Below are 15,021 nucleotides of genomic sequence, written 5' to 3'. Positions count from 1 at the left end.
TGTTTTCTTTCACGACATTCTCCATAATTTGTTAGAATAAAGAGAAGTTTTGTTCTGCACCAGAGCGAGCTTTGCTTCTGTATCACCAGGAGTTTTCAAGTCTTAACGTTTTCCTTTCTAAATTCACAGAGTTCAAAACGAGAAATTATGTACTCACCGAAATGATTTCTTAATAGAGCCATTATTTTGGACGCTATGTGTCTATTTGATTGCGTATAATCCAAAAACGTACACTGAGACACAAAATGGATTGGTAATCGTGATCTCGGAAGATATGCATAAATAATTATGAAGCCTGTGCCCCAAAGCATTTTTACATAATAGTCAAATCGTAGTATTATTTCAGTGCACACAATACACAAACTAGTGAATATTACATAATTGCATGTTATCAATAAACGAAAAATTATTTAATTTTAATTTCACATAACTGTGCGTTTATCGTAATGTTATATGATTACTTAATATTTATATTCCTAAAATGTAAACACTTCGGCATATCAGTCGACTCACGTAAGTATTTACGTCTGTTCATAAATGGTAAGTTACGTTTGTTTGCTTGAGGAAATGGCAAAAAAAAGCCTAGTTTGAAATAGGTATATACATATGCAGGCTAAATCAACTGTAGGATAATAAAAAACGGTGTTACCAATGTGTCTTGTGCAATTGTGAAAGTTGAGGCATTAGGTTTAGATTATATTCAATTAAAAAATATCAAATATATCATTTATTGAAGATTGGTTATATTTTAATATGTAACTAATATGGGAAAAAAACTCATATTACCCTTGCGAAGTTTGGGCGACAGGCTAGTTTATTTTAAAAGAATACCTGTGAATATTTACTTATAAAGAGATAAAGAAATCTCAAATAAATAAAACGACTCAGCTACAGTTTGTGGGTATACCGTTAGTAGTTAATATATAAGAGTTGTAAGATATTGTTTCCTCATTATAATTTGGTAACAAAATGGATAGTATTTATGACCGCACACTTTATGAGATTGGAAATGAGAACAAATACCAAAAACGTTTTGAGATTACATATCTTGTAATATTTATAGGATTTTGGGGTATGACATATATGAATATGATTCTCTCTCTGGCAATAACACCACACACGTGTAAAATTCCAGAGAAACCCAGAAATATCAGTGAAATGGATTGGAAAATTATAAATATACCAAGGTAAGGATAATTATGAAATCATTGTTGTTTTAATTTTTCTATTGAAAATAAGTTTGAAACCTTTTTTTAGGTGCGAAGATATTAATACGAAGCAAACAAAATTCGAAAATTGTCTAGTATATGCTGAGCCCTACAAGAATAACAAAACCATGGGTACGTATGTAGGTGCGTACGTACCTATATGTGTCAATATATATAATTATTCTAAAATAACGAGTAAATCGGACTTATTTGTCAATTCTTAATATAGCATGTCAAGAATATACTTTTGATACAACATGGTATGATACGACGGTGCCATCAGAATATAACTGGGTGTGCGACAAAGAATTGAATGTTGCTAATATATTGGCTTACAGCAAAGTTGGAGATATTATTGGATCAATCTTCTTGGGCTGGTTCAGTGACGTGTGCGTATTGACCATTTAATTTTTAGACATAAATAAATTGTTAATATGTTCTGTACACCCGATTATAAAAATGGAACACATTTAGGATACCGACCGTATCCTAAAAGGGTTCTGTTCTTCTATACTGTCTTAATTTTAGAGAATTGGGGTAAGTAAGCCATCAACTTTGTAGATTCATACTTACTAATTTAATTTATCATAGAACCACCGCCTTGGGAAGCAAGGTAACTAGGAAATAATTCTTTACTCATTGTAAAATTTTATTTTACTTTATATATTAATATTTATTTATTTTATTCTTCTGTACGTGTGTATGTAACTGAACTACTCCTAAACAGTTGGACCTCTTTCGATGATATTTTGTTTACTTACAGATATGGCCGACGCTATACATACATAATTTCAGTAGCGATGTTGTTATTTGGACGTTTAATTTCCTTAGTAGCTGGAAATTCATATTTTTTTTTTTCTGTTGGATGTTTCATTGCAAATTTACCATCTTGGTCAGCACCACAAAACGTTACATCCATATCCATAGAAATGTCTTCAACAAGACGCCGATCTCTTATTGCCAGTATGCGCTTTACAGCTTTTAGTACCGGACTATTTGTGATGGGCTTATTATTCTGGTGGATTAGAGACTGGAGAATTTTTACTATAGTTACAACAGCTCCTCTAATTCCTTTTTTAATAATGTCTTGGTAAGTACTTTCATAAAGTTACTCAAAACCAAATGCTTTTGTTCGTAATATATTACTTGACTTTGCAGGACAATGATTGAATCTCCTCGATGGTTATACACTCAAGGTAGATTACAGGAATCATTAACTCAATTAAAAAAAATTGCAAAAGTTAATAAAAAAAAAATCGAGGACAGCACAGAAAAGGAGCTGCTGAGCGCAAATTTTAGCGAATCACCTCAAATTTTTGGTGTGATGATGTTGTTTTCCTCGAAACAACTTACAATAAATACCATATTACAGGCAATCATTTGGTAAGTATAGATTTCCTTTTTTCTATAATAAAACTTTGTTTCAAAAAAGACGGACTTATGTTAAAATATAAGGGCATTTTTTTTAAAGTTTGCGCATCGTGAAAAAAAAATTTTTTTTTTAAACATATATATTATGCAATAATATGAAAACGATTAAAATCAGTGATGTCTAAATTATCATCAAAACGAAGAATTCTGGCAAAACACTATGTAGTATATCAGGTATTACGAATTAAATGTATCCGACCCTGATATTTTCTTCCTCTGAGTTACATACTATTTTGCCTTGATTTTAGGGTGAAATACATATATAATATCCAAAACGTAATCATTTATGTAACAAAATAAAGTATTAATCATAAATATTCTCATATTTTTGAATAAAAATACTTATTAAAATACAATAAATAATTATACATCCTCTAAGTTACAAAACTACAAAAACAGTTACTGTTTACTTATATTTTACAATTAATATCAGATCCAAATAATATTATAAACAAATCATAAAACTAATAAAATCACATAACAACAAATGTAAAAGATACTATGTGCTTTGTCCATAATTATTTAGGTATATTTAACAAACAACTGTGTCTTCTTTGGTTGACTGTCACTCAACGGAAAATAGTGGAAAATGTAAAGAGACGTACATAATAGTCTAAAAAAGTCTAAATAAATAATATATAAACACTGGGTGCAAGCTCGTCTGGGTATGTACCACCCACTCATCATATATTCTACCGTCAAACAGCAGTACTCAGTATTGTTGTGTTTAAAGGGTGTGTAAGCAAGTTTAACTACAGGCACAAGGGACATAAAATCTTAGTTCCCAAGGTTGGAGGCGCTTTGGCGATGTAAGGAATGGTTAATATTTCTTAAAGCGCCATTGTCTGTCATATATATATATATATATATATATATATCCTCGTTTCTCTACTCTCCGAAACAAATATCACATATACAGGGTTATTGTTAATTCGACGTATTCCCGTTACGAGGTGATAGGGGTGACTATTTGCGATAATTTGAACCCTCATATGCATGATGTAAAAGTGAACCACTTTTGAGTTATCGCGTTGAATTTGTCGGTCCAGATATTTTAGTATTGGAACATTCCTTTATACCACGAGCTGGGGTGTGCGTATACGTCAGAGATGATATCTGCTCTCGACGCCTCGACAGATTTTAATGCCCACCATGCCGAATTGCTTGGATCACGCACTACCGATCATGCGGGTAGATCTGTTCTCGACTTCGCTTTAGCATATGATTTTACACAACTGGTCACCTCGCCAACGCGAATACCAGACGTAGAGGATCATACACCTTCCCTGTTGGACCTTTTGCTGACTTCCCATCCGGATAGCTATCAGATTATCGTCGATCCCCCTTTGGGCTCTTCGGACCACTGTCTCGTTCGGAGTACAGTACCGGTTGCGCGGTACTCACGACCTCGTTTCGTGGGCTGCCGCCGCGTGGGGTACTACAAGTCAGCAGATTGGGATGGGATGCGGTCCTTATTTGCATCCTATCCATGGGGGCAGGTTTGTTTCTCGCCGGATAATCCGAGCGTTATTGCTGACTCTGTTGCCGATGTGGTGCTTCAGGGTATGGAACTGTTCATTCCATATTCTGCTGTGCCCATCGGTGGCAAGTCCCAGCCCTGGTTTGGTCATTTCTGCGTAACGGCCTCACGCCGAAAATGGGAACGTTACCATGACTGGGCTAACACATCGACGTCTCGTGATGTAAAGACCAGCGCATTCAGAAAGGAATATAACTCTGCCTCTAGGTCCTTCAAAAACGTGATTGCTAAGGCGAAGACGGAGTACATTGGCAGAATTGGCGAGAGACTGGTGCGTCTCCCTTCAGGAACACGTGCGTTCTGGTTTCTCGCTAAAGCTGTCTTAGGGAATTTCTGTCAGCCTTCCTTTCCATCTCTGCACAAAGACGGTGAGTCATTGGCCCATATCGCGAAGGAGAAAGCTGATCTTTTAGGCTCTCTCTTCGCGGCGAACTTGACTCTGGATGACTGAGGAAAGTCACCATCAACAATCCCGCGGTGTGATACCACAATGCCGGAGGTTAAATTCCGGCAAAGTGCAGTTCGTAAAGCACTTCTTTCCTTGGATATTCATAAGTCGAGTGGATCCAATGGCATCCCTCCAATCGTGCTACGGACTTGTGCTCCCGAGTTGGCGCCGGTCTTAACGCGTGTTTTCCGGCAATCCTATGCATTCGGCGTCGTCCTGAACTCCTGGAAGGCTGCTTTGGTGCATCCGATCCCTAAAGAGGGCAACCGTTCATACCCGTCCAACTATAAGCCTATACCCATTACCTCCTTGTTCTCCAAGGTAATGGAGTCCATTATAAACTGCCAGCTCCTGCGGTACCTTGAGGAGTACCAGCTGATTAGCGACCGCCAGTACGGTTTCCGTCGGGGTCGCTCAGCCGGTCATCTTCTAGTTTACCTTACTCATAGATGGGCGGAAGCAGTTGAGAGCAAGGGAAGCAGTTGAGAGCAAGGGAAGCAGTTGAGAGCAATGCAGGGGCATTAGCAGTCAGTTTGGACATAGCGAAGGCCTTTGATCGCGTGTGGCACAAAGCCCTTCTTTCGAAGCTTTCTTCCTATGGGCTTCCCGGGAAATTATGCAATTGGATTACCAACTTCTTGGCAGATCGGAGCATCAAGGTCGTTGTCGGCGGTGCATGCTCCGACCAAAAATTCGTCAATGCTGGTGTTCCACAAGGCTTTTTTCTAGCACCCACTCTGTTTCTTCTGCATATCAATGACTTGTTGCAAATCAGTAACATTAACTGCTATGCAGACGACAGTACCGTAGACACCTCATACACCGGCCGTGCTAATATTTCTGGGAAAAACGTCGAAGAAAACCGGAACAAACTTGTGTCTGAAATCGAGTCTTCGTTAAACAAAGTCTCGAACTGGGGCCGGCTAAACCTAGTCCACTTCAACCCCTAAAAGACGCAAGTTTGCGCGTTAACCGCCAAAAAAATACCATTCGTCGTATCTCCACGATTTGAGAACATTCCGATAGCCGCCACAGCTAGTATCGGAATACTTGGCGTTGATATTTCGAGCCTCGTTCAGTTCCGCGGTCAATTGGAAGGCAAAACCAAATTGGCATCAAAAAAGCTCGGTGTGCTCAGCAAGGCAAGACAGTATTTCACGTCGGCACATCGCCTAAGACTATACAAGGCGCAAATTCGGCCCCACATGGAATAGTGCTCTCACCTCTGGGCGGGTGCTCCCCAGTACCAGCTCCTTCCATTTGACCGTATCCAACGTAGAGCAGCTCGAATTGTCGAAGATCAAGCCCTTTCTGATCTGCTCGATCCTTTGGTTCTGCGTAGAGATGTTGGATCACTCTGCATCTTCTACCGAATTTTCCACGAGGAATGTTCCGAGGAATTGTTTGGATTAATCCCGGCAGCTCAATTTCACCTTCGGACATCTCGTCAAAATTCTAAATTTCACCCGTACCACCTATATGTCCGAAAATCCACAACAGAGCGATTTTTAAGACATTTTCTGCCTCGCACAACCACTCTGTGGAACCAGCTTTCGCCGGCGGTTTTTCCGAACCGATACGACTTGGGAACCTTCAAAAAAAGAGCGTACTCCATCCTAAAAGGTCGGCAACGCACCTGCAACCCTCCTGGTGTTACCGATGTCCATGGGCGGTGGTAATCACTTTCCATCAGGTGAGCCTCCTGCTCGTTTGCCCCCTATAAAATAAAAAAAAAATAAAAAAAATGAATTTCAATCGGTATTACATTAATTAAATCAAATGGTATAAAATCATTCTCATCTAAAGACACAATTTTTTCAATGCTATCCAAACCTTTTACGTTAGTTTCTGTATTGGAATTTACAGTGGTCTTTGCTGCATTGATAGCAGTTGTAGTACTTGTAGTTTGTAGTACTATTTTTGTGAGATCTGGTATGAATTTCATCTGATACGGTTATTTGGTTAGGAATATTGGAATGTAAATCGGTTTGTACTTCCTTATTTTCAAATATATTAATACGTGGGTCATAACAATCACACAATCCCCTTCTCTCACCACAGAAACAAGAAAGGCATCGGTATTGTATTTTAGTTGGAGAAGCAGCAATAATTTGGTGTGTTAACATGGTGCCTGTTTTAGGTTCAGTGTTAACAGGGGTTTTAGATTATTTGGAATTAATTTTCTTATATTTTCTATGTCAGAACTTGCAATATAGAAGCATTTAATGGACTTGAGACATTTTAATAATAATTCAAATGCATGTAAACCACTAACATCATACCCGTACGCTACGTGTTTGTGTAGTGACCTTTCACCGTACCTCCAATTCCATTGGCCACTGATTTACCATGCCCGCTCTCAGAGAAAGACCAAGTCGAATATTTAAGGCCCAATTTAAATGTAAATATATTATGCAAGAAAAAGTTCTTTTGTCGATACTGAGTACTCGGACCATCAGAATAAAAATGAACGGTAGTAATTGATGGATTGCATTCTTTAGCGAATTTGATAACTGGTAAGAGATGAGCCCATATAGCTGCAGGAATGAGTTGATGTCAGAAATGCTGCAGAAGCACTGTGAACCGTCATTCCAATAAATAATTCCTGTATGAAGTGTAAGTTGTCGTTTAGCAGCACCAAAATGTATAGACTGAATTTCTTCAGCTAATTTGTAACTGTAATTTTCAGAAAAATCACAAAGTATCAGTGACTCGTGTTGTTTCAGATCTTTGACGCATGTCCGATATTCATTTTGCTGGTGTTTCCAGTTATAAAAAATGTTTTTTGAAAAAGAACAGATTCGTTACCTCACTGATACGTTCAGTGAGGTAACGAATCTGTTCTTTTTGTTTTTGTAACGTGCGGCACTCTTTTTTTCCCGCTGTACTCTTACTTATATCATCTCTGTTAAAGAATGTCTCTATTTCTCTGCATACTACGTTTATTTTAACTTTCTTCATACGACTGCGTGCCAAAGACTTTAAACCCAATAACTTAGAAACGTAAAACATTTTTCTTGCAATTTTCGCTCTTTCATTTTTAGTCAAACCTTTGAGCATATTTATGTCCCTATATTTTTTACATTTTTCGTATGTTGTTTTTAAGGAATATCCCAAAACTTCTTCTCGGCCCTTCATTTTGTCACTATTTTGTAACGATAAAATTGCTTTCTTGCTGTCTGAAGTGCTGTCTTCAATGCTTTATTTTTTTAGGCCATTATTGTAGTTTCGACCTAATCTGTTCCTATTCGTTTTTCGTTTATTTTCTTTTAGATTCATTTTTTGTAGATAGAGTATTATTTCGATTACTTAAAACTTGTTTTTCTTTCTGTTTGCATTTCTGTTCTCGCCACTTTTTCCTCTTCTTTTCTTTTTCATCTTCCGTTAGTTCATTTATTTTCTTACTCTTACTTTTCACTTTAGCTTTTTTTTAACTTTAACTCTATATCTTTTTGGATCTTGTTTTAATTTTCTCCGGTATTTTTTCATTCTCTCAGCTGCAGTAAGTGCCATTTCAATATCTACCACAATAACTTGTAAGTACGTGTCTTAATAAACATTAATTAAGGCTTTATTTTTTATAACTTAATTTAAAAAAAAAAAATTTAATAGGTACTTTTTCACTTCCAATTTTAAAATATTATAAATATCTTAATAAAAAAACCTTTTAAAGAAAAAAAAATTCAAATACACAAAAAAAACATTACCCTCCTTCAGGGCAGTCGGGTTAAAATATAATTTTGAGGATAACAGTATTTTAGCAATGTAAACGCGGATTTAGTTTCTACTGATTTACGAAAACTGTTCAGCTGAGAAATCATTTCTCAGCTGACGTAACGGATTTTTAGGTTATAACAATTATTTTGCAAATTTCCAGATAGAGTTACTAACTTCAAGCAAATAACCACATTTTAGATAATAAGACATTTTAATTGTTCCGAAACAGTACATTTCTTATAACAAAATAATTTACACACCGAGTAATCAGCGTAAATAAGTGGAAATCGGTTACGCACGCAGCTAAGACGTGGTATCTTCTTGCGTTACACGAAACTAATGGAAGTGAAACTAGGGTTGTTAGTCTCAAAATATAAACCGGAATAGCGGTAATATTTTAATATATTCATTGAGAAAATGACGTAACTCAGTTGAATTTTCTACAGTGGACAGTTTTTCAGGTTACAATTTAATAATTAATTAAATTTTTTGAATAAGTAATGTAAAAAACACATATATCACATTCAGGAGACAATTTCAATATTTCTTCAATAAAACTATGTGTTGATGTTAATAAAGCCAGATTTTAGAAAAAATGGTATTCAAATCTGACAATTATTTAATAGGACATGGCAAAATAAGGGTTCATTAAAAATTAATTACAATTTTATTTTAAATATATAGTAAAAAAATAATTCGCTTATAATATAAACAAACGAAAACAATTAAATTTCCCAATACATTAACACAATACTCGTATAGAATTTACAGTTTTACGTATTTTTTTATTTTAAACAAGGGACAACCGAAATCACATTCGTGCAAAAATTAAAAAAAAATGCCTATAATCGTAATGATTACATTTTTTTGAATATTATTTTAATAAACCTCCAATAACTTACAGGATTGTTGCTTCGTTGAGCTATGTGCTGTTATTGATGAGATCAGGAGAAAAAACAGACGGAAACCCATTTCTCGATTTCGCATGGCAATCATTAATAGAGGTTCCTTCAGTCTATCTAGCGGCTTGGCTGGCGGATAAAATTGGTCGCCGTTATACAGGAATAGTATCAATCGGAGTTATAGCAGCCATGTGGACAAGTTTAGCTATTAGAGAAAATAGTACGTACATAAAATATACTAGATGAAAATGCTTTGAAATTTAATATCATATAACTCAATAATTTAATTTAAGATTAAATTAAAATAATTACATTTCAGTTTTTTTTTAATACATTTCATATAGTTTTTCATGCATGATTCCCGGTCTAAAATAATAAAAATTTCTGTGTATATTCTGTTATTGTATGTTTGTCGATTTTAATGTACGTTTTTTTTTGTATTTAATATTTATCGATTATCGATATTGGGTGTGATGGTAAATGTAAATTTTATAAACATAATATTTATAAATGATGATTTTGTCATCAAGTTCACTTTGTATCAGGTTTGGTTCAAAATGGGACTTGTTAGTTTTTACTCTGCAGTGTTTTTATGTGTACTTATTTATCTATAAGATTTTGAAAATAAACTTTCTATTCTAATTTAGGCGCAGGAGGATGGATTCGCAAATGGTGGATGGGAACTTTATTGAACATTGTTGCTAGATTAGCAACAACTGTGACATTTTTTGTAATTAATTTGCTAAACATGGAACTTTACCCAACTTGTATTCGACAAACGGGTACGGCTTTAGGAAATATCGTAGCTGGAACAACTTCAGTAGTGGCACCTTATGTGTTATATTTGGTAAAGATTACGTTTATTTTTATTTTATTTTTAGTTTTTCTCTTAGAGAATTATTCGTGATCATATTATATAAAGTGAGGTAACTTTTTATTATTTATAATGTTAACGATGTTAACTTTAGAAAAGGGAGAAATATACCTAAATAATAAAAATTGAGAAATATGACGCTATCGAGACAAAAAAGAAAAAGATTTTCATCACGAGCACAAATTCTCTCTGTCTTTATGTCTTTTATAAGATATTAAGGAGTAGATGTAGCAACACAATATTTTAGTAAATATATATGTTTTGTCCCACACATTATTCTATACTATTTTTATCATGCAATATTTAATGTATTAGAAGCGATTATGATTATGTTACTTGTGAGATGACGTCGATAGAGAAGTATGGAAGAAGAAGACATGCTGCGCCGACCCCAAGTAAATTGGGATAAGGGCAGTAGGATGATGATGATGAAGCGATTATGATAAAAATACAATGTTTCTTTAACTTTTGTAAACTCAGTACCCTGCATTCTGTACCCTTAATTAGGAAAAAGTGTAAATAACAACATAGTTTACTTTACTTGTGCATTATAATTGTCCTAATATGTTATTTATATTGTGTTATAGGGCCGGCGAATTGATTCAAGGTTACCTGGTATTATCGTGTCACTCACATGTTTACTGGGTATTTTAGCATCGTATTTGCTACCCGAAACTTTAAAAGCGAAACTACCGGAAACGCTAGAAGAAGCCCAAACATTTGGACGTAAAAATAGAAGTCTTGATTCAAGAGAATTGCAACCTTTAAAAACACCATAAAATGTATAATAATGGCAAACTTACCATTTGTATTATTTTATAAAAGCATGAAATGTAACATATACATAAATTAAAATAAACAAATCGATTAAAGAGAATAAAGAGTTTTATTCCTTAACTTGATATACATTGACTTTTGACTTTCGCTACAATTGTATAGTGTTGCCCAGAGATGGCCCAGTGAATAGAATAGTTGAATCATATAGCGATGTTCTTTAAGTACATGAGTGTATTTGTATTGGATATTCTGGTTTATTAAAATTTCTCTGTTATTATCCAAAGATAATTTACTTCATTGAATTATTTAAGCTAAGATGACACTGCATTTATTCTTATATTTTTAATATTTCGGGACTTGTCTTCTCATAGTCGATGAAGACCGAAATTGGGGGAGTACGATAGTATTCATTACTTTATATTACTTTATATTTAATTATCATTTTATTATGTGTTGTGTCGTAAAGTGGGAGGAACTCTCCGTTTCCGTTTTCATACTTGATTTTCATTACCCGTTAAAATCCTACGCCATCTTACCCTTTTATCACGATTCTCGAATATAGTTTTCGTTTATCTCTACCAACAGCTTGGAATTGACGATAACATCTTGATGTGTCATTGGTGTGGCGTAGACACAAGCACCACCCAGCATATGCTGCTGCTGAATAGTGAGGTGGTCCTAGTTTGTAAGATAATATAACAAGACCCGGCACCGGTACAAGTCGTATCGGTTATCCAAGAAAACTGGCATCTAGAGCGAGCTAAACTATCCAAAATTTTTGATTTTGTGGAAATCTTAGTTTTCTCATAGTTTTTTCAAAACTTGCAACTAACAACGATGCTTTGTAATTATTAAAGAACTTGAATTCTTCTAAAACTCATTGGATTCTCTACAAATTGCACATCTTAAAAACTTTTTACGTCAAACCATTTATAGCCATTTAAATTTTACATCATATTACTTAATAATTAAATTTAATGGTAAATTCAAATAGTTACATTTCATTTTTTTAATATATTATATATATACAAAATTACTTATTCGTACTTAGTTTTTCGGTTTCTTAGTGTATAGTCTGTTACGTTTTTATTGTACTTTTTATCTGTATGTAATATTTATCGATTATCAAATATCTGTGATGGTAAATGTAAATTTTATAAATGGCGCCTGGCGGTGCTTATTAGGGCTATAATTCTAACGCTGTTAAAGAAAATTTTGTTCACAGAATGATTGAAATAATAATTTAAGCTTAAGATTTTGTGATTTTCACAACACGCAATTATTTGACGTGTTATCATTATTTGTGTTATAAGGTATCCACAAGTTAGTGTTATAAAATGTCGGGCGATCACAAAACATTGATAAAGGGTAGCCCATCGCAATATGTAAAATTAAACGTAGGTGGAACTTTATTTTATACTACAATTGGTACTTTAACCAAAAGTGATAATATGCTGAGAACAATGTTTAGCGGTAGAATGGAGGTTCTTACAGATTCAGAAGGTACCTAATTGTATTTTTTTACAAACACTAGTTATTTATCAAACTATCTAGTTATATTTATTTATGTATATTAAATTTTGTAGGATGGATATTAATCGATCGTTGTGGCAAGCATTTTGGTACTATTCTGAATTATCTTCGTGATGGAACTGTGGCACTGCCTGATACCTTTCGGGAAATAATGGAATTATTAGCTGAAGCTAAATACTTTTTAATCGAAGAGCTCACCGATTCATGCCAACAAGCTCTAAGTAAGAAAGAGAGAGAAGCAGAGCCAATATGCAGAGTTCCTTTAATAACATCACATAAAGAAGAACAACTTCTTATTATGTCAACTTCTAAGGTTTGTATTATGAGTTAATGGTTTAAAAATTTAATTGAATTATGATATTTATGGCAACGTAAACTATAAATGTTATTAGTTTTGAAAATAATTATCTCATTTTTCCCACAGCCTGTTGTAAAACTGCTGATCAACAGACACAACAACAAGTACTCTTATACAAGCACATCAGATGATAATTTACTAAAAAATATTGAATTATTTGACAAGCTATCTCTACGCTTCAGTGGGCGTGTCCTTTTTATAAAGGATGTTATTGGCTCCAATGAAATCTGCTGCTGGTCTTTCTTTGGTCATGGCAAAAAGTGTGCTGAAGTTTGCTGTACATCAATTGTTTACGCAACTGATAAGAAACATACTAAAGTGGAATTTCCTGAAGCCAGAATATATGAAGAAACATTAGGCATTTTACTGTATGAAAGCAGAAATGGACCTGACCAAGATTTGATTCAAGCCACATCATCACGTGGTGCTGTTGGTGGCCTGTCTTGCACAAGCGATGAAGAAGAAGAGCGTTCTGGCTTAGCTCGTTTGAGGTCAAATAAGCAGAACAATCAATCTTAGCGGTTACAGTCCGGTTTGGCTCGCCTCCGGAGCTCCAAACGTACAAACGTTTGATACCAAGCCGGTTTTTACTTTCCACTATGCTGGCTACCATGCTTAGGATTTTAAATTTGACTGAACTATTGTCTACACTGTGAGTCAACTTTCTGTGACTTCCTTGTCTAATGGTGTTTTGAACATTAAGTGAATGAAGCATTTACTCTGAGAAGTTGGAAACATGGACAATACACATTTGTGTACACATAAAAACAGAATGAGTGAAAAAGAACAAACAACATGTTTTAAACAAAGTTTTAGTTCATGATTTGTGAATTAAATAAAATAGCCTGTAAAACAGTGTAATTGTCTCTTTTAGTTTAAAAAACAAGTCATGAACTAAAATCCTATCATTTATTAGTATCAGTAATATATAGATATTTCTGGTAGCATTATTAGACCTACATGTGTAAATGTATGCTTCTTACAATGTTTACCTAACGAGAAGAGTACATAAATTATTTCTGTTCAAATTGCAGTATTGTATTTGTTTATGGATGTTTAACGATAGTTGATGTTTTACCAATTCAAACATATTTCCTATTTCCTTCATACTTGCAAAGCATATTTATTTCATAAATGAGTATTATATAACAGGATTTTGCTGAGTAGTATTTTAACATGAGAACTGTGTACAACCTTTATAGTACATTATTCATAGAATAAGATTACAAAATTATCACATTGACAGCTCAATAAAATGCCAAATTGATGTTGTCTTTAAAAATTAGATCCAAGTCTATATTTAGGCTATGTATTTAAATTATTCTAGCAGTACTCTATTAGAATGATCTTAATGTAATTGTATGTGCACTTAAGTATGGAGATAGAAATTCCAAAACATAAAATTAAAAACAGATAAATGAAGATTTCAAATTGTCAAAGATGTATTTATACTATGAACTGAACTAAATTATTTCAAATACTACTTTTTTAGTGATATATAGTATGTTAGTTGAATTTGCATTAGTCATGATAAATGTTCCCAAGATGTAGATCGTAGGTGCGGTGGCAAGTAGTGACCTCTTGCATTAAATATAATGTGCATGTTCAATGTATTTATGTGTATCTTTAGTATTAAGTTGTGATATAGTGGGGCAGTTAACTTGAGACCTTTATAGGAAAAGACATCTCGACACAGATGTCTTGTTAAATTTTATTGTAATACATATTATATCTCTGAGTGAAAACATTTAATAAATATTTTTGAAATAATATACTGCTAATCTGAGGTCTCAAGTAAGTTTTGAGTTGATGATTATGCATGTTTAAAATGAGATGTTATTGATGCCACTAGTTTAAAAGCTGAGTCTAGTCTGATATTTATTGTTCCAATTCTATTGTAATGAGAATATTTATATCAGTGGGAATGATTTGAGGCTATTACTTATTTGTTATTATCCTGTAAGACATATTTTTAAGCCTTTCCAATTTAAAGTTACAAAGTGTTGATAGATTGACTTTATATCTCTCTTAAATTTTGTATTTAAAATATTTACCTTTAAAAGTGTCTAAGTCATTTCATATATTTGACCATAGAAAATTTACTTCATTAGATTGAGGTTTAAATTTATTAAAACTAAGTATCTACAAAGTAATAATAATACATCAGTTATGTATAACATCTTAATAAATGTTTATCTCTTTTTAAATATATGCTCACTGTTTAGATGTCACA

At 33.9% G+C, this 15,021-nt stretch overlaps 2 protein-coding genes across 2 annotated transcripts; both read left to right on the top strand.

Moving 5' to 3' along the window:
- The first annotated feature begins 910 nt into the window (after positions 1–910).
- On the top strand, positions 911–10,913 carry LOC113400041 (organic cation transporter protein). The gene is made up of 8 exons (XM_026639408.2): positions 911–1,187; positions 1,258–1,340; positions 1,438–1,597; positions 1,972–2,298; positions 2,367–2,591; positions 9,249–9,466; positions 9,894–10,093; positions 10,708–10,913. Exons 1-8 carry the CDS (start codon positions 970–972, stop codon positions 10,897–10,899), a joined length of 1,623 nt encoding a protein of 540 aa, XP_026495193.2. The 5' UTR covers positions 911–969; the 3' UTR covers positions 10,900–10,913.
- Positions 10,914–12,026: 1,113 nt separating this feature from the next.
- LOC113399871 (BTB/POZ domain-containing adapter for CUL3-mediated RhoA degradation protein 3) lies at positions 12,027–15,021 on the top strand. The gene is made up of 3 exons (XM_026639135.2): positions 12,027–12,400; positions 12,484–12,743; positions 12,855–15,021. The coding sequence occupies exons 1-3, from the start codon at positions 12,235–12,237 to the stop codon at positions 13,305–13,307; spliced, it is 879 nt and encodes a 292-aa protein (XP_026494920.1). The 5' UTR covers positions 12,027–12,234; the 3' UTR covers positions 13,308–15,021.

This window comes from Vanessa tameamea, chromosome 8 (genome assembly GCF_037043105.1).
Source record: "Vanessa tameamea isolate UH-Manoa-2023 chromosome 8, ilVanTame1 primary haplotype, whole genome shotgun sequence".
NCBI lineage: Eukaryota > Metazoa > Arthropoda > Insecta > Lepidoptera > Nymphalidae > Vanessa > Vanessa tameamea.
Note: the sequence above shows the minus strand (reverse complement) of the source record. Positions and strands in the feature narration are given on the sequence as shown.

Bases quoted from the DNA above. Each gene is read 5' to 3' on its own strand.
- LOC113400041 (XM_026639408.2), top strand. From the start codon at position 970: ATGGATAGTATTTATGACCGCACACTTTATGAGATTGGAAATGAGAAC. The intron at 2,299-2,366 runs GTAAGTACTTTC...TTGACTTTGCAG, and splicing joins CCTTTTTTAATAATGTCTTG to GACAATGATTGAATCTCCTC. The intron at 9,467-9,893 runs GTACGTACATAA...ATTCTAATTTAG, and splicing joins TTTAGCTATTAGAGAAAATA to GCGCAGGAGGATGGATTCGC.
- LOC113399871 (XM_026639135.2), top strand. From the start codon at position 12,235: ATGTCGGGCGATCACAAAACATTGATAAAGGGTAGCCCATCGCAATAT. The intron at 12,401-12,483 runs GTACCTAATTGT...TAAATTTTGTAG, and splicing joins GGTTCTTACAGATTCAGAAG to GATGGATATTAATCGATCGT. The intron at 12,744-12,854 runs GTTTGTATTATG...TTTTTCCCACAG, and splicing joins TTATTATGTCAACTTCTAAG to CCTGTTGTAAAACTGCTGAT.